General features: G+C 39.4%; 2 protein-coding genes across 27 annotated transcripts in view; both read right to left on the bottom strand.

Moving 5' to 3' along the window:
• Positions 1 to 20,513, bottom strand: part of RABGAP1L (RAB GTPase activating protein 1 like) — a 261,321-nt gene that overhangs the window by 142,278 nt on the left and 98,530 nt on the right. The gene's annotated exons all lie outside the window — the stretch shown is intronic.
• GPR52 (G protein-coupled receptor 52) lies at positions 18,003 to 19,102 on the bottom strand. Its single transcript, XM_010127067.2, has one exon. It carries the CDS (start codon positions 19,086 to 19,088, stop codon positions 18,003 to 18,005), a length of 1,086 nt encoding a protein of 361 aa, XP_010125369.1. The 5' UTR covers positions 19,089 to 19,102.

Genomic DNA, 20,513 nt, shown 5'->3' with positions numbered 1-20,513 from the left:
ATACTGGGTTTTATTTCTAGAAAATGCAGCCTCAGCAGAAGCAGAACTGTTCTTCACGCTTTAACCAGGAAAATTTCCAAGCTCTGGAAACCGTCCTGTCCGGCTACCCCAAGCAGCACACTTAGAGCTTTCCTGAAAAGGCCCTCACTGAGCTCTCAGTTTCAGTTACATACGGGCTAGGAAAATAGTAGTAATACAGCAACACAATTCTTCACCTAGTGCCCCGTAACTCGGAGTTCACATGCAGGTTTTGAAAACGAGTACCTGGTGGGGATAATCAGAACAACTGCAGTTATAAAACTAGGTTTCCTAAAATGCATCATTTACCTCAGCAAAATTGCATCACTGCCCCTCTGAAGACATCAGCTCATTCCTTAGACAATGGACACTGCTAATCTCTCCAGTGCAATTTCACCTCACACTAAGAATTACCAGGGGGTAAACAAACAAGGTGTTCCTAAATAACTGTTTCAGCTGTTAGTTTTCTAATCCTGTTTTACAGTTAATAATGCTCAAATCAAAACAGCATATACAAATGTAACAGTGCCAACTTCTAACAAAACTCTTCTTTCTAACATAATTATTTTGTTACACAAACTGTGGAACTGGAAAAAAACACTGTGAAGGAAGGGATGTTGTCTACTTCTTGGCATTAACAAGAAATTTTTAAAAATTCTCTACTGGATGATGGAAAGAGATAGAAAAAAACAAACGCTGCTGGCTTCAACAGAGCAGAAATGTGATTTATTCTTACCCACCTGCTACCACCTAGCAGTATTTTAAAACAATCTCATGTATATTAGATGAAGAACAGCCTAAGCCACCCTTTGTATCACCAGTCCTGGACACTGGACAAAAGTGTGACTGCTGAGTTTAAGAGAGCAGCCCACTTCAAAAATAAATTTCACCGAAACACAGCCCAGCAAGACCAGTCTCTCCAGTAAGAACACAATGTATGCTACCGACTGTGAAAGCAGTGGAAAGCACAGACTGAAACAAGTCATTGTTTCATTTAAGTAAATTTTTATACATACTGTCCAACCTCTCATCTAAGTCTTTTATCCAGTTAAAAGTCTCTCTTTTGGAGTACAACCCTGAATCTTTGAAATACGTTTTGATCAACACAAACTTACTTGGTTTGCAACTGCTCTCTATTAAGTCTTAATTGTTCATGGCCTGGACCCTTTCAGTTCCCAATTCAAACTGAAAAAAGTAGTCTAAAACACACTATTTGACACCAACATAATAATCCTAATCTATATTCAGAACGGTTACTTAACTTTTCTGCTCCCTCCCAATCACAACCAAACTCCAAACAAGCACAAAAGGCATGGCCAAAGTATCCCAACACATGTGTGAGACACTTCCCTCAGGAGGAACTGCCTGAACACGGCTTTGAAAAGAATTCAAACTGACCAGTTACTTTCAGTCCCCTCTTACAACAGCTCCTCCTCCTCTTCTCCAGTCACGTTGCTTCCACTCACGATGTGCTCAGGACAATACAGAGGGCTGCTTCTTAGAAAAGCCTGGAAGCACTTGACTGCAACTACATGGAAAAGGGAGATTTGGAGAAAGAGAAGACTGACAAATAAATGGAATTAAAAATACATAAATGAATGAAAAATAGGAGGAGCAGAAACAACCCATTATGTTAACGGATCCACTAAATTTAACTCATAATAGTATTTCTGTCAGTGGTATAACCATCAATTCCAGGAAACAAAAAAGATCTAGGGTAAGTATCCATGATCCCTAACTTGGATAAAAACCAATCATCATGTAATATGAGTCAGTAGAAAATTATCAAATTTCAGTTCTCAGTAAATTTACAGAATATCTGTGGGGATTATTTACTTGCTTTAGTGACAAATCCACAGTTGTTGAGTTACTTGACTGGGATTTTTGGGTTGCTCAGCAATCCTGAAAAATCAGGCCACGTTTACTTATTAGTCTCAAATGACTAGGAACTTAACTTTAAATCCCCAGATCTCCAAGTGTCTCTGTTACTTCTCAAAAAAGATCACAATATGCAAAGCTCTCAAAGCCATGAGAGAGAATTTTTGCCTCAAAAAGTCCTAGCTATTCTTGATTATTTATTATATCTCTAATAGCCATTTGAGAATGACCTTTAAATTTAAAGATCTTACCCTCTGGGTATCTACCATATAATGCTGAGGTCTGAAAGACGGAGCAGATGACAAAGAAACACTGACTGGTTTGTGGCTGGGTAGGAGCCCGAGAGTTTCCATTCAGAATGCCACGGCTCCCTCTAAGAACTTCTCGGAGCAGGTATGAGAAGATCTCAAGTAGAGACCTGAATTAGTTCTGGATGCAGCGTGTTAGAAACAAGAGAGCAGTGAGGTTACTGATCAGCCAGGAAACCTCAGAGAGACCAAGATAAACAAGGACAATCCAAAAGTGCAAAATGAGTTAGAACCCATCTGATCAGCTCTTGGTTATACCCTAATAACTTGGGTATTTTGTTTCATTTTAAACGGAGTATAAAATCATGGAAAAAAAAAAGGAATAGAAAAATAGTTCCTGCTTTTCCAAGTAATCTCCCACTTCATAGGTCTAAGAAAATGACTTTTCATAGAAAAAAAAAATCAAAATGATGGAAATCAAAACTAGTAGAGGTAAGGATGGCTGTCTAAGCTTCTTCTCTTTTCTTTCAACATTTAGTCCTATTGAGAGAAATAAATTAACTAATCAGAAGTGTAAGAAACCACTGCTCAAGAAACCAATATTTGCCAACACCACAAGAAGAAACACCCTTAAAAATAAGGCATAAGGTTCCAGGCAAAACATTCTTAAAGCACTTAAAACTTACACCTTTCCAAAAGTTCCCACACTGACTGGAGGAAACTCATGCTTTGTGGTATCACGCACATTAAAAAAAAAATCATTGTGTCATCGAATGCATCACTGTTGATGAAAAGCTTTGTTTGGTTACGTTTTGTTCTGTTTGCTTCAATGTTTCTGTAACATTTTCTGGATCAGTTCCAAGTGCAATCTGGAGTTGATCCCATATGTCCAGATGGTATCTCCGCATGTGACAGGGTGGGGAGGAAGGACGTCCTCCCTCAACCTCAGCCGAGGAGCAGCTCAGATTTTATGTAAGTCCAACAACAACCCTACACACAATACTTTGTCCAGAGAGACAAAAAATTGTAACAGAATTATAGTGCCTTCAGGCCGATTCCCTGGTCCAGGGAGAGCATTCAGACCTGTTTACAATCACGTATCACAGCACCAAAATACGTTTGCACCATAACACACGTAGTTTCTGCTTTGCTGGTACGGAATTAGCGTATGTGCTCAAACACTGGAGCGCTCCCCAAGGGAATGTAACTCCTAAGCATATGCAGCCTCAAAAATGTATTACTTCAGGCATTATTTTTGAGAGTTCTGGATGAGGTTTAGATTTGAAATCTTTAAAACAAGCACTGCAGAATGTCAAGCTGAAAAGACCTCAGAATGGATTCTTGCCTTTTCCTGTACATAATTTTATCTCCTGTGTTTATCTAACTCATACTGAAATGACTGTCAATTGAAAGTTGCCCATTTTATAGCATGTAACTATATATTTGATCAAAATCCAAGTATTTACAAACACGAGACCAAAATAAAAACAAAAAGAAGAAAAAAAAAAAAAATCTTTTCTGTAATTGTTGAAAGTGAGTTTACAATCAAGCCCGTTACCAAAACTACTAATCTAGTAGGAGAAGTAAAACACTGGGTCTAAATTTATAGTTACACTTTGCTAACTGTTAACACATAAATTTATAAGTATGTCTTTTATTAGGGTCCATTTTGCTACCAATCTTTTTCCACCACTTCGAAGAGGTTGTAACGGTTACCAAGACAGGATACAAATCCATTGGCACAAAATACTAAGCTCATGTTCTAAATCTAACTGCAAATTCATCGAACTCCAAGAACCACGCAACCTAAATGTAACACAAAGTATGCTAATATTGCCCTAATTTTGAAAGAAAACAACTAATAAGAAAGCAGGTCAACTCAAAAAGAGCGAGAGATGTGGTGGCAAAGAACAAGAAAGAACTGAAGGGACTGAACTGACATAATCAATTTTGTCCAGTTATAATGGCATAAGACATAACCTGAACTTGATTTATATGCATGAGATAATTTTATTGTGGACAGTAAAGGAGGCCTGAATAAGAAACTAAAGTGTGACCAACAACCTTCTGTTATGCAAAAAGTTCTCACAGAAGGAAAAAGGCTTCTTGCAGCAGTAGTCAAGGAACGACGTTAAATATCTGACAAAAGTTGTAGACAACAGTAGAGAGGTATATAACTTTACAGGATTTGAGATTTCAATTCTAATTCTGATGTTCAAATATTTCATCAGGCAAACTAGACAGTAGCAGATGATAGCAACAAAAAAACCCATTTAATCTCTATTCAATCTTAATCTTTAATCTAGTCATAGAATTTCTTAATGCCTTTTGTGTTCTTATGGTCATATTTCACTTCAAGAAAAAATAACCAATACGCTGTTAAATTAAAAAAATACAAGCAATACATTGCAAATGGCAGCAAAGGGAGGGATCAACAAAGAAACTGTAACAGAATTTAGCCAAACTCTTTGGATTTCAGATACAGAAGTTCTCAAATAATATTCTAGAGTTATACTTCTTAAACTGTCATGTGTTTATCTGTGTTTACCATTAACAACCTGTATGTAATGTTGTTTAAATAATGTGAAATAACATAGCATAATATTCTTACAATTAGCTTGTTTACATACATAGAATCATAGAATGGTTTGTGTTGGAAGGGACCTTCAAAGGTCATCTAGTCCAGCCCCCCTGCAAGGAGGAGGGACATCCCCAACCAGATCAGGTTGCTCAGAGTCTCATCCAGCCTGGCCTTGAACGTTTCCAGGGATCGGGCCTCCACCACCTCTCTGGGCAACCTGGGACAGTGGTCTACAACTCACATTGTAGAAAATTTTTTCCTAATATCCAATCTAAATCTACCTCCCTCCCTTTAAAACCATTACTCCTTGTCCTATCACAACAGGCCCTACTGAACAGCCTCTCCCTATCTTTCCTGTAGGCCCCCTTGAGGTACTGGAAGATCGCTATCAGGTCTCCCCGGAGCCTCCTCTTCTCCAGGCTGAACAGCCCCAACTCTCTCAGCCTGTCCTCATAAGAGAGGTGCTCCAGCCCTCTGATCATCTTCGTGGCCCTCCTCTGGACCTTCTCCAACTGGTCCATGTCCTTCTTGTTTTGGGGGCTCCAGAACTGGACACAGTACTCCAGGTGGGGTCTCAGCAGGGCAGAGTAGAGGGGCAGAATCACCTCCCTCGACCTGCTGGCCACGCTTCTCTTGATGCAGCCCAGGATGCGGTCGGCCTTCTGGGCCGCAAGGGCGCATTGCCGGATCACGTTGAGCTTCTCATCCACCAGCACTCCCAAGTCCTTCTCCTCAGGGCTGCTCTCGATCCATTCCCTGCCCAGCCTGTATTTGTGCCTGGGATTGCATGACCCAGGTGCAGGACCTTGCACTTGGCCTGGTTGAACTTCATGAGGTTGGCACGGGCCCACCTCTCCAGCCTGTCAAGGTCCCTCTGGATGGCATCCCTCCCCTCCAGCATGTTGACAGCAACCACACAGCTTCGTGTCATCAGCGAACTTGCTGAGGGTGCACTCTATCCCACTGTCCATGTCGCCGACAGAGATGTTGAACAGGGCCGGGCCCAACACGGACCCCTGAGGGACACCACTCGTGATCAGTCTCCACTTGGACATCGAGCCGTTAACCACCACTCTCTGAGTGCAGCCATCCAGCCAACTCCTTATCTACCGAGTGGTCCATCCATCAAATCCATGTCTCTCTAGTTTAGAGAGAAGGATGTCGTGCGGGACAGCGTCAAAAGCTTTGCACAAGTCCAGGTAGATGATATCCGTTGCTTGTCCCTTGTCCACCAATGCTGTCACGCCATAATCACCCCATTCCATCATACATGGAATAGGGATACTGTTTTTAAATCCTGCCAGTCAATTTGCTTATTCAGGAAATAGACTGAAAATATGAAGTGCAATGTAGCAAACCAAAGCTAATCGTTCTCTCCCTTTTCTCTTTCATGGTCTATGCTTTTTAGCAGTATTTAACAGAGATGAGAAACGTGATTTTTTGAACATATGTTAACATACTGTCTTCAGTTCAGCACACACACACAGATGCACAATTGTTTCATGGGAGACTTCCGTCCTCATTACTAACGCTTCTGCTGCATTCCCTTCTACTGCAACGGAGATACCCATGAGTCATGTTGTGTACCTGCTGAAATATCAGAAGCTTAGGGCTTTCCGTATCACTGCTAGACTGAATACAGAAAACTGAGCCAAACCTCCCTAAAATTCCAAGGTTCCCCTGAAGTCAATGGGAATACTGCTTGCAGAAGGCATTAAGAGCAGGACCAAAATATCTGTAATTAATAACACTAACAAGCTTCCACACTTAAAAGCTGCAAAAAAAGCTGACTTCTAAACTAAAATTTGTCTGCATATACGAATGTTATTTGTTATACTATTGTTAGCAGGCATGTTTGCAGTATATGTTACCTTCCTTTTTCATTATTGGTTACTGGTAAATTACCGGTAACAAGAATAATGTTTCCAAGAATAGGGGGAAAACCCAAAACTCACAGTATAAAGATCCTTCCGAAATTTCAAATTTTTCTGCACACGCACACTGTTTTTCAAACAATAATTACTTTATAAGGAAGAAAAATTAAAATATCCACAGTCTTGCTGGTTTCTGCAAGTTCACTTAAACTCATCAACAAGAAAACGAACAAGACCTACTTAAGTAATAAAAGTAATTCCAACACTAATATCCTAAGCTACAATTTCGCTGACGTTTTTCAATCTTTTCCACATCTTGAATTCATAAACAAGAGGAAAAGGACTCAAGTGAGCCTGAAGATGCAGTAGTGCATGGAACTGCAACACAGGAAAACAAATTTGAGCACAGCGAACCCACTTCATGATTTCACAGAATCACAGAATTATCAAGATTGGAAAAGACCTAAAAGATCATCCAGTCCAACCATCACCAATACTTCTCAGCTAAATCATATCCCTCCAACACAACATCCAAACGTTTCTTGAACACCCCCATGGTCAGTGACTCCACCACCTTCCTGGGCAGTGCATTCCAGTGCCTGACTACCCGTTCTGAGAAGTAATATTTCCTAATGTCCAGCCTGAATCTCCCCTGGCACAGCTTGAAACCATTGCCTCTAGTTCTATCACTGTCTACACGAGAGAAAAGGCCGACCCCTAGCTCAGTACAACCTCCCTTCAGGAAGTTATAGAGAGCTATAAGGTCTCCCCTGAGCCTCCTCTTCTCCAGACTGAACAATCCCAGCTCCCTCAGCCGCTCCTCATAAGGCCTGTGCTCCAGACCCCTCACCAGCTTCGTAGCCCTCCTCTGAACGCGTTCCAGGGCCTCAATGTCTTTCTTGCAGTGAGGGGCCCAAAACTGAACACAGTACTTGAGGTGCGGCCTCACCAGTGCCGAGTACAGGGGGACAATTACCTCCCTGTTCCTGCTAGTAACAGTTTTTGATGCAGGCCAGGATGCCGTTGGCCTTCTTGGCCACCCGGGCACACTGTCGGCTCATGCTCAGCCGAGCATCAGTCAGTACCCCCAGGTCCGTTTCCTCCACACAGTCCTCCAGCCACTCCGCCCCAAGCCTACAGCGCTGCCTGGGGTTGTTGTGGCCGAAGTGCAGGACTCGGCATTTGGTCTTGTTGATTTAGCCTCTTACAGACAAGGCACAACCACCTCGCAAAGAAAGGCCCAGAATGCACCTTAAAAATCACATCTTATTCATAGAACATAACTATTAATACTGCTTTTAAAAGAAAATGAGAAAACGTTATTAGGAGCAAACCAGTGTTAACTGATCTAAGTGGAAAATGAAAAGAGGAGGATGGAACAGCTTTCCTCTATTAAAAAAAAAAAAATCTACAAAGAATACATAGTTGTGGAGATACTCTGACAGGCAGAGCAAACTACACGCTGTTCCCAACTCTATAAATACCTCAGCCCCAGTTATATGGAGATCTAGTTTGAATTCCGGTTTTACTTATCAATAGATAGCACATTATTTCAGAAAACAGAGAACGTGCTGCTGATTAGGATGGAACAACATGGCCACACTTGATCCTCATCATGGCTAATTAAGATACTCACCTTATTCACTAGGGGACTTTGTTGTTAGCTTCACTGCTAACTTTGGTGACTGCAGAAATACTTAAGAAAATATCAGTTTTTAGGAACTGCTAATTGTATGCCACAACAGGCTGCCAGGGAAATTTTCTCAAGGATTTAATCCCTCCTTGAATACCATATTGCAGCCTTCGCACTGTTAGTGCCCTCCGTATCGTTCTTCCTACCAGTATGACGCTGCCCATTTTCAAGGCATGAGAGAGGACCTGCTGGACCTCTGCTGAACCAGCTGCAGCTTGGGAGGGGTGCCCGACAGCGTAGGCAGCCCTGCTTTTGCAGCATCCCTTTTCATTGTAAAAGATCATAATATTTAGATAGGAGTTAAGACTGCCTACACTAATAGCTTGGCTCCTAACTACTACACTTATTTGAAAAAGTTAAAGTTTATCCCTTAATACTTGATATCAGAACTAGCAACACAGTCCCCTTCAGGACTGCTTTGCTGATGCTCTTTCAAGAAGTATTTTGCTTCAGTAGCGAGAAAAGACGGGGACAGTTGATCATACTGACACTTCTACTCTCACAGCCACCTTCCACACACACACACAAAGATGCACAGCCACAGATGTTCATTTTTCACTCACAATTTTATTCCGGAAAAACGGCTGAAGTAAATTGTGCATTCTTTCCCTGACAAACCAAACATGAAAAGAAATATCCAGAGTTAGTATATGAAAAGTAATAAAGATGTAACAATGCAACAGAGCAGGAAGGTAAGCGCAGACGCGTTAGGTCGGCCCTTGGCTCCTCTGGCATCAATACCGTCTGCAACAGCAACCAGCAACAGATGTCCAAGGACACGCGTAAGAATTGGACAAACAGCCTGGGGCAATTCCCCCACCACAGTCTCCCAGCCTCTGGTATCTGCGGCATAGGGACTGCCAAGCCAAAAGCATCACGACAGCTTTTAATACACTACTCCTCTTTGAATTTCCCTGACTTTTTAACCCATGTCAGCTTTTGACATCCACGGTGTCTTCTGTCAATGTATTCGGCAATTCACTACATAGGCTTTGTTTTCATACTGCTACCTTGATTTTAATTTTTTCAACAAAAAATGGTAGCAATGCTTTCTAATAGTTTTCTTTATTATTTTCATAATTACTAATATCTCAATACCTTTTGGTAAGCCATGGCTCATTAAATTACCAGTTCCAAAAGGCGACTTAGAGTAACCCAAAATCCTCTTCCTAACAGGAAATGGATACAATTAATTTTGATATTGTATGAAAACTAAGGGCTGCTTTACTTCAGAATCAATATTTATATTTATCTCTTGAATTTAATCTGCCACTTGAAATCCAAATCTTTCCCAAAATAAATTATCAACAGGTATTCCTCACCTACATCACACTTGAAATCTTTTTTCAATGTAAAAAATTTTTCTCTTGCTATAAATTTATTTTTAAACAAAATACCATTATTACAAGAGCACTTTGCTATGATTTTTATTTTTAAATACAGGCATTACCAATGCAGTGAAATTCATAAGATGATCATCAAAGCACAATTGTATCAACAACCAACCATTACAGACATATTTTTCCTCCAAAAAGCTTCTCAATCCAGGATAAACCAGAAGAAAGAGATAACACAAAAAAAAAAAATTCCAGCTGCACTTGAGCTGTAAGCCTCATATACTGCCATCAGAATCATAGGAAATACAACAGAGAGACAGAGTACCTCCATAAATCCCATTCAAAATACCAATTCACCACCAAATCGGTTTATTTAGTTAGCAACGTTTACAAATAAAATCAGTGGCAAACAATATTTCAGTGCAACAGAAGAGGCTGGAGAACTTACCATCTGTCCATGAGGCCTGCTGCCAAGACACCTGAAATCTAGTAAACAAGGTACAGCAACAGCTTCTTTTGGACACAGTGAAATGCAGCCTGAACAGATTTAAGTGTAGCTATAGTTACCTTCATGGACATGATCTTTCTAATAGTCTCATAAAGGTTTTTACACGAGTCAAGTGAAGAACACATCTAAGTAACAGCAAAATTAAATTTAAAATTCAAATTAAAATTGAAAACTGAACTTTTAAAAAATCAAAAGCCAGAGATCAAGTAAAGCACAGCCAGCAAAGGAAAATAATTAATTGTCTGTTAGTTCCCAAGGTAAGAGAACACAGAAAACATGGTCTCCAAAAGCCTGGAGTTGAAAAATCAAAAATCTTAAAAATAATTTAATTATGACAGTATGCAGTTGTTATGCTTATATTTATTAGATTTCTTGCTTTTCTTTGTCATCTGCAAAAGTCAACAAGAGACATGGACAATATTAAGTAGCCAATACAACAGAGAAAAGTAGTTTTGGATAAAGGTGTTTCATTTATAGTCTGTGTTTGCTGCTTTGGCTTTGGTAATTTTAGCACACACATAGCACTCACCCAACTCCAACCACAAAGTGGTCCCCGAAGCCCTTGAAATGAGGAAAAAGCTGCCACTGAAACTTTGCCATCATGTGACTGTTTAAAACCCTTATGTATGTATAGCTGCATTAAAACTCATTATAAAAATAGTAGCGTCCAAGATCTACCTGATTATAATAAAATTCTCTTGTGAAGATCCTGTTCACCTACTGAGGGCAGAGATGAAAACCAGATTAATCTGTTCTTGACCTAATAACAGTTCATTGCTCATAGTATGTATATCTCTCTCTCTTTAATTACAATAAATTTCCTTACTATTAAAAACCCAAATAAATAAAGCTCTGCAAAAACCCCGTTGAGTCAGTTTAAGGCATTACTGCCTTCAGTTGTCTATCCCATCCCTTCTGTGAAAGATTAACTCCAGGTAGTAAAAGAATAAGCACATGCTTCAGCCAGGCCAGTGTTTGCCACTGCAGCGTTTGGCAGTGTCCTGCCAAAAATGGGTTTGCGCTAAGCTGCCAGGCTGACCTCAAACAAGTAAGGGAAGAGGAGGCGAGGCGAGGCGAGGCGAGGCGCAGGCACATTTCATTCTGCTGCCGGAACGGTAACAATTCAAACCACCACGGGTTTAGGCAGTGAGCGTGAATCAGGGGTTTAAATGGCACGCCGTACTGAGGGAGAGCTACGTGCGTCTCAGCAGGAAACGGGGGTACGCGTATTCCACAGTGCTTTGTATTTGACAGTCCTCGTTTAGCACAGATGGGAACACAGAGCAACAGAGTGGCATTAAGGTAAACTACCAAAACAAGTAGATAAAGGTCACCTGCTCTCTGTGTTTGGCCCACCACGGCCACAACTTCACCCGAGGCCATTTCATGCAACAGATGAGGAGCAGTCCATCTGAGTAACAGTCAGCTCTTCTGCCTCAACACACAGATCCTGTATTTGCTTCCCCGCAGTAAAACAGCTACTGGGAACCTGTATGCTATAATCACTAATGAACACCAAACACCCGTGGGTACAGCAAGTGTCTTTCCTAGGTCAGCACAAATTTGCCTGATCATGGAAAATATCATTTGCCCATTTACAATTCTAAATTTAGATGTCATACAAGCCTAACTTTTAAATAATACACGCATATGCCCAAATAATACTGGAGGGTTCATAAAAGGACTAGAAACCCTCACCTGGTACAGGTATTTGAAGACTTTCCTGCCTAAAGTACAGGAAATTCAAAGCAGTATGCGTTCCATGAGTAACACACTTTGTTCTCTCCCGGGGACACTCTATTATACATCCCCAAGCCACTATCCTATTCTTCATTTAAATGTCCCTTAAAATTGATTTCTTCTGTGATTAAAAGAATTTGTGCTTATTCAAGTAACTTACAGAAGAAGAAAAAAAAATAAGACAACAGGCATTACGTGTTTCATTTAAAGAAAACGAAACAAAAAGCAATGCTGTCAAGACACAGAAATGCTGTCATATGATTAACGCTGACATCTCCAAGCTTCTCCTTCTCAAAAACCTCATATTTCGTCACTTCTACTAATACTGCTCGTTGTAAAATTTAGATTTGACGTAGGGATGAGCACTGAATACAAAAAGTGAAAGAAACCCTTTTCCCCAGTAATCATTGCACTTACAAAAGTTTCACGTTGATCTGAATCACCTTCCCTTTGTTCAAACAGAGTCACACGGTGATCGAAACGAAAAGCCTTCGGCATTGCTGTCACACTCTTCTCAAGAGAGTTAAGTTTGGCAGCAGTCGGCATAAGAGCGTGATAAAATCCCAAAGATCTCCAGGCATTTTTACTGCCTGAAATTGCTTTTCCTAGCCTCCCTTCAGCACAGCTGAAAGCACTAAGGTTCCTCATATTCATCCTACTTTTCACAGTACTCGGACAAAGGAAAAATCCAAAGAAATTATGGATGTAAAAGCAAGATTTTTAGTATTTTCTCAAGGCTGCACTGGGGCACAGAGCCATTAACAGCTTCTTCTCCATTCACATACTGTTCCTTTAGCACTTAAAGCTCAAGGAGCTCAGGTCGTATTTTCTGGAAGGATTTTCCCAATATCAAATGGAGAAAATTATTTTATTTAAGACTGACTAGAAAAATCTGAGTAGGAAGCTATCCTTAAATATCCTTCTAGATTGCTTTCACCCCACTAATCTAATGACATAATCTTTCATTAACAATTAAAAATGCTTTATGACTGCAGAGATCTATGTATAAATCTAGTATACACTTACAAAAATTAAACATGTCTATGTTAAATAGAAAAAAATCCATAGATTTTACTTGAACTTCATATTTCATTTAGCAAAAATAATGTAAACTTTGGAAAATACTATCTTTAAGCAATGTTCCAGGCAATACTGCAAGTGCCAGGAAAACAGTACCTCAGTGATGGTTCCATTTTCTGGAAAGGCCTAAAAATTAATCAGCATCTAGTTAACAAAGTCATGTTTGGTTTTGCCATTCAAATGACATACACAAAATATTTTAATTTTAAAAACCCCAACAAAATAATCTAATTCAGTTCTTTAGTAGAACAACGTACCGCTCCATCCATAAAACAGCCTAAAGAGAGAGAAGGGTAATGGGGCAGGGGGATGAAGCCAAAGGCTTAACTTATTCTTTTGGTGACAGTGACAATAAAATTGAAAGATCTGCAGATCAGTTGACCCTGGAGGATGGCCAAGAAGGCCACTGCCACCTTCACTGACATTCCTCCTCCCCAGCACTGCTGGCCTCCTGAACCTCTGGCACTGCTCCCTGGCAAAGTCAGCTCCAGGACCATGGTGTTGCCAGGCACGCTGCAGCTGAGCTGGACGGAGAGCTGTTAAAGGGATATTCCCACCACCACCAGTGGCTTGGATCTAGAGATACCGATCCTCAGCATTCAGACAGCAGCATTTAAAAAAAAAAAAATCCATATATTTATCTGCTTGGCTACAACTGTACTACAAAAAGATGAGAGTTTCCTGTTGAGAACGTATAAAATGTGATCATTTCCCATCAACTCAATATCCTGTTGCAACAACTCAAACTCTGTCATACGCAAGATGAAATAGCTAATGAAACATCTAATCACTACATTGATGTACTTTTCTCAATAGCCAATACCTAATATTGACTAGTAAGTTATTTTACCAAAAAAAGACGTTAATAGTTTTGCTGAGCACAAAAACTAAGTGTGCTTACAGATACTCAGTTGTCAAATTAACGAATTAAAAATACCCATGAAAAGAATGTAAATGCTGTTTTTAAAAGGTCTTCATAAACTGTATCTATGAAAGGTGGCTCAATAAAGCAAAACACTCCAAACTTTTCAGCAGAGGAAGCACAAAGATCCTGCACAAAAATACACCAGGTGCGGTATCTCATGCTTTACCAAGAACAATTACAAAATTGATTCTTAAACAGAAAAAAAGGGGAAAAAAAACCTTACTGTAAGACAATAAGTAAAATTTTAAAAGATAGCACTGTGCTTTGCATTACTACAGTTTTCTTTCCTTTCAAGAATAGTATTTTAAGGAAAAATTCATTTAGCCATTCCAGAAAATCAGGAAGCACACAGAATTTGGTGAAGAAAAAAATTTCTTTTCTGCTGCCATTACACAATTTTTTTTTGAGTTTTCCTTAGGCTGAAGACATGAGGTTCCAAAAATGGTAATGCAATCGACCTTGACATAGCCTCTGTTACACTGCAAGCAGAACTATTCAAGAGAAATGTAATGGCACAGCATAATCTACCTGCACAAAGGAGTTTTTTTTTTTATATATATATATATTTGTTTTGCTTACCTATGAGGCATATCTCTTCACTTTATCCTTATTTAATATTTTATGTACATTTCATGGCTACTTTTTTTTTTGCTCCCCAAAGGAACTTGAAGTTTTAGCAAGTCCCTCAATGTACCTATATATGGTAAGACTTTATTATTATCTATATTTTTAATCATTATTTTTTTCATATAGATTTCTTTGGTCAGTGTCTGGTCACCTATTTACTAGGTATTTCATAAATCATACAGATCTTTAAGCACATTAAAGTGGGAAATGTACTCCAGATGCAGCTTTAAAAGTCTCATTCTTCAATCAGATTTTCATACAAGCACATGAGACTTTACATAATGACAGAACGAAAATCAAAAGTGACAGACTGGGTGACTAGAATTTCTGTTGGACTTTTTTTATCCATCAAAACGTCCAGTCTTATAATTCTGGAAGGGAATTTAGCACCAGCTGGAATCCTCAGACAGCAGTAGTATGACAATAACAAACCTCCCTCAAATAATATTTTAAATCATGAGTTTAGAAAACACTTTCAAAAAATGAAACACACTTATTAAATTTAAAAATTCACGTGACTGACCACCAGGTCAAATCCTGTCATCTTGCAAACAGCAAGAAGAAATGCAGTATTTAGCTCTGCTGAGGATGTTTAACTTGACATATTCCAAGAGACTCTGATTTACAGAGAACATGTTGAAGTGTGACTTTATAGCAACTAAAATTCAGGGTCCAGACAAGCAAATTAGCATTCTTGCACAAACAACGTTAAGGCAATGTTTAAGAAACAAATTAATTAAAAAAAAAAAAAATTAAAAAAAGGCAAAGAACCTAGGAACCCTTGATTTGTTTGGCAAAAAAGGATATCTTCAGTCCCATCTGACAACTCCATAAGCTCAACACGACGGTAGAAAGAAAAGTATTGCTAACTCTGCCCTTTAGGTGGGCTGGTGAGTAACTGCTGTACCGCAGTCTCTGAAGTGAAGCTCTTTTTCTGACCTACCGTTTGCGGGCAATAAAGCTTCAAGTTGATGTACATCAACTCCGTTTGCTGAGGTGATACAAGCAGGGCTCAACTAAGGCACTACCGATACAAATGAGTTAGCTTGTGTATTTCTATTTATCTGTAGTTCAGTTCCAGTAGTACGCTAACAGTGCAGCTACTGCCTCCAGGCTGTGTTGCTTGACTTTAATCAAAGGTTAGTTCATCTTCAAGCATTTTCTAGAACTTTTCTTGAATTTCAGGAGGTCCCATAGAAACTTTTTACAAGGAATGCCAACAAAAACCAGAAGCTCCAGCTCCGGAGCATAGATATAAAACTACTTTATTGGTACGAAACCAGCCCTGTGAATTGCAAAGAATGAGGTATTTCATTGTTCCTTGTCCAAGTCTTGCACGCTGAGGAACTTCTAAGCAGGAAACAATGACAAAATAATGACAAAACTAAATGAATTGAAGTCGTGTTTGTAAAAAGAGACAGGGTTACACAACCTGATAGAGCAGCAGCCAGCCAAAAAGAGCCTTCTGAAATAAACAGCAATTTTTCAAAAGAAGGCAGACACATTCCTGTAGACACAGAGCATTTACAAGATACGCGCGAAGAATAACACTCATTTTTCCGTAATATTTATCAGGGCTAATTGTCAGCAACAGCTCAGCTTAGCTAGAGGAATGTTTCAAGTCATATTTCAATCTGCTTTAAAGATTGTGCAATGCTAGAAACCAGTATATAAACGTTTAAAATGGCAAGTAAGCAGCTTTGAGGTTTGGATTTTAAATCGTTCACTCTTGAGTCCTAACGCAAAAGAGCTTTCACGGAGAACAGAGCATAACATCAGGGAACTAAAGTCAAGGCTGGTTTTGATATATACAATACTACTTTATTCCATTGTTTCAACTTTCTTACAGGTTGAAAAAATGTACAGGGGTTCAGAACCACCTCAACAGAACAAAGAATACATAATTAAGGGAGATCTAGAGTCAAACCACAAGTGTGCAAGCGTGGTTAGCTTCCATTACAAAAAGTAATAGGCACGATCTTTACATATGCATTTTGGTGAAAGAAGGAATAATAGTGCAGTGTTAAAAGGCACCAATCATCAATAATCGGGCCTTTTTTAAAAGCCAATAACCATCTAAGAAAATTACATTTGGTTCAAAATAATAATTTAAGTATGTTATTGATTGGCATGCATCTGAACCCCTGGCAATTTATTACACGAACCTAATGCGCACCCTTGCAAAATAAAAAAAGATTTAATCAGTGGACTTGAAAATCAGTTCAGTACAAAAGAAAATACTGAAGCTCTTGGCCTGTATTTAATACTAAACTGTCTTGTTCACCTCGTCTGAGAACACTTCTCTAACAAACAGCTATTCAACAACTGCACAGAAGTATTTCTCTTAAAGTAAGTGTATTTTTTTTTAATGCTGTAGCGTTGACCTATTCCATGTGCTATGAAAACATTAGGCACAGACCACAATTTACATTTTCTCTAAAAAAAATACAGTATGTGCAAGCTAGGTTCACACAACGGATTGACAGCTACAACAGTAAGCTATTTAGACTTCCCAAAGAAAAGGGTTAGTTTTAATTTTCTAAGCAGTGATGCACACGGCTGTGGGCGATTATCATATCTGCATTAGGATTATCTGTGTAGCCAATAAAGGAAAAGCTTTAGTAGACCCTAAAGGACACTACATCAATATGTGTGCTAATTTAACAGGATCAAGAGAACGAAAAACTGAAGAAGTCATTGTACACGGGCAGCTGCAGTTACCCAGCCAGCCAGGAACGGCTATTGCTTTCTATAGAAAGAATGGTTGGAAACTCAATTTACCTCATAGGTGCCCTCAAACTAAACCACTCGGACACGATGGAATCTAGGGATGCACAGTATGGAAAAAAAGGGGAAATGAGAGGGAGAGCTTCTGTGAAAGTTGTACCAAAATGTGCCATTTTATCCAAAAGTGTCATGCCCAGTGTAGTTTTTATGCATTGCGGATTGTTTGTACAACTGAAAGTCATACAAGATGTGAGCAGAGATAGAGCTGATTATTAATCTGCAATATCTACTATAGTCCTCAGGTATATAAGTTACGGATAGCCACTTAGTGTGTTGTTGATTGCTTCCTTTTAAATATAGTTAAATTCAGAAGGCTACAGCATATTCTGACACAAAGATAGTAAGATAACTTTTCTACAAGGGAGAAAATACAAGGTAGTAACTAATTTATTTTATGAGGAACCTCCTCTGATGTGGTAGTTATTTCATGCCCTTTGGAAGATTTTCAGTCCTGACTTTCTTCATCGTCTCTGTCGAACTGCTCTCCCCACAACTGCACGAGCTATCTATATTTAAATTCAGTGACCTCTCTTACAGCAGCCTTTTCTGTTTCTGCAATCACTTTATATCACTTTTAATCACTTTCTGCAATAACTCACTTTAACATCATAGCAAGCTATTCAAGTAAACATTTCTCTTCTGGCAAATTTCCAGATACAGCAAATACTATCAAAAGTCTGCATTTGATTGCATGCACCAGTTTTCTTTAAATGGAGCAGGAATTAGCCCGTTTTCTTGGTTTAGGGTCCCGTACGTCCCTGTCTTTTAAACACATACAAGATGAACATATTGTCTCTGACAGTCTCCGCAGTCCCAGCCTGAAAACGCTGTTGGAGAGGCTATATATCACACAGTTGCAGAAACTATTGCTTATAGCAAGCCATGTCGTTAAGAAGGAAAGTGCTGGGTTTTCCAACACCCTAGAGCTCTCCAGCAGAAAATATATGATATAGGGGAGCCACAGCACGTAGAACACACTGGTTATCCGAAACAAAACCATGGCATAGCGGCGATCGGGGCTGTGCCCGGTCTCCCCAGCAGCATCCACTTCGTGGCTAGGAAATCGAGCTCTCCGATCATTTATCTCTTTGGTGTGCTGCCGGCAAATTTTAAAGATGTGGAAATAGGTGAAACATATGACAAAGGCAGCAGGAGCGTATAGTAAGCACACGATAAAGCCAGTAAAATAGGCATTAGTTAGCCAGGAGGTAGCACACCATTCAAAAATATCTCCATGGTAACCAGGTTTTCCCCAACCAAAAAAGGAAGGCAAGAAGATCAGACAAGAGTATATCCAGATCAAAATGATGCAGATTCTCAAGCGACAAGGTGTGACCAGTTGATTATAGGAGAGAGGCTTTGTTATAGCGAGATAGCGATCCACACTGATGCAAGCAAGACATGCCATAGATACGCTTTTTAGCACAGAGATGATGTATCCAAAAACTTGACAAGTCAAGGACTCGTGGACGCCTGTTGAGTAGTGGAGCAGTGACAAAGTAGGAACCAAGCAGCTAACTCCAACAAAAAAATCAGCATAGGCCATGGTCTGAATAAAATAGCTGGTGGTATAATGATGCAGAAGTGGTGCACAGTGGAAAACAAATATCACAGTTAAGTTACCCGCAATAATTAAAAATGTTAGCAAGACAATAACGACTGTCTCAAGGATACAGATGTCAACTGCATTGTAGTGACCAAATCCAAGAGGGCAGGAGAGATGCTCAGATATGTTCATAACACTACTGCTCATATTCAGAGTCCTCCATTCAATCCATCGGGACTGGTTCATGTTTTGTGATTAGGGAACACTGCAATCTGAGCCGTAGTGAGCAGATGACCTGCTTAACAGCAGCTAAACTCTGCTTCAGCGTCTCACGATCTCTCTTTGTAGACACTGCCAGTGCTTACATTTGAGAGGATTACAGTCCCATAGCTGTTGATGCCTCCTCAGCATCAGTGCATCACCTCTGGCACACCTTAGCTTTAAGGAAAGAAAGAAAGAAAGAAAGAAAGAAAAGAAAAGAAAAAAAAAAAAAGCCAGAAAGAGAAAGGCCACTGATCAGCTCCTCCAGTGCTTTTGACCAATCTTTAGCAAACACAAGGCACTTCTAAAGCATGTAGGTACTGTGAAATATGGAAATAAAAACTGACAAAAGAGACACATTCATTTCCCAGGGAAGGAAGGGGGTGAAACTGACTTCCTATTTTCCTGAGAAAGTCATTTACTTTGGAATATAATGGGGTGAAGGGAAGGAAGGGAAGGAGGAACCTCAGTACAGCTCAGGTTTCCTAGACCAGCAGTTGCCGGAGATAATCCTTCTAATGTCTCAATTTAAATTACAGACTGACTAGAGAGTAAAAGAAAAAGTTCATCATCTAATGCTGTCTTTTCTGGCTCCATTCAGCAGACGGTACTCAGTCTTACCCATGCTATTCATTGGAAAGGTAAGGAAAACATTTTTGTCAAGGTTAATTCCAATAGACTCACCACTGTTTGGGTATGAATAATGAATTTTATTTGGAGGGAGACAGATAGGGGACAAGGCAGATTTGTCCTCTGACTCCCAAGAAAGAAAACATACATCTCACATACAATGAGGAAGACTGTGTCTATTCACTTAAAAATGAAAATAATTTAAGAATAGAATTTGGAGACTTATGTCAATATTCACAGTTTCTTCAAACATTATAGTCCATTACAATTATTAATGCCAGAAGCATAACTCAAGGACCCCCACAGACAAAATAAATCCTCTTGAATTTAAATTTAAATCAATGCTAATTTAAAATAATCATATTTGGAAACTCTGCCATATCTTCTACAGTGGATTAGTACCCAGGAGTTCGTAGGTATATCCATGATATTGCTCACCTCTGTAGCAACACCTGAATTATTCACAAACCCCCATACAATGAGAACAGAAACTTCCATCTGCATTCTGCTGTGAAGCTAATGAAATGCTGATTTGACTAGAAAAGCTGCCATTGTTTACTACTCCATTATTCTGTTATTCTGCTTCATCTTCTACGTAGTTTTAGGGTTTCTATATTTATTAGACGATCAGCACAATAAATAGTTGCTTTAAAAAAATGTTCTTCAAATTGCAGGACATTACCTTGTTCATTTTATTCGCGGTTATGCAGAAAGCAAACGTTAAAAGAAAGCATCTTCTGTGTTCAGTTTCAACTAAATGCTTGATTAGTTCAGGAATCA

The sequence above is a fragment of the Chlamydotis macqueenii genome, chromosome 8 (assembly GCF_036417535.1).
Source record: "Chlamydotis macqueenii isolate bChlMac1 chromosome 8, bChlMac1.mat, whole genome shotgun sequence".
NCBI classification, from domain to species: domain Eukaryota; kingdom Metazoa; phylum Chordata; class Aves; order Otidiformes; family Otididae; genus Chlamydotis; species Chlamydotis macqueenii.
The sequence above is the reverse complement of the archived record's forward strand: the minus strand, read 5'-3'. Positions and strand labels throughout refer to the sequence as shown.

Excerpts from the sequence above, each read along its gene's own strand:
- GPR52 (XM_010127067.2), bottom strand. The coding sequence starts at position 19,088 with ATGAACCAGTCCCGATGGATTGAATGGAGGACTCTGAATATGAGCAGT.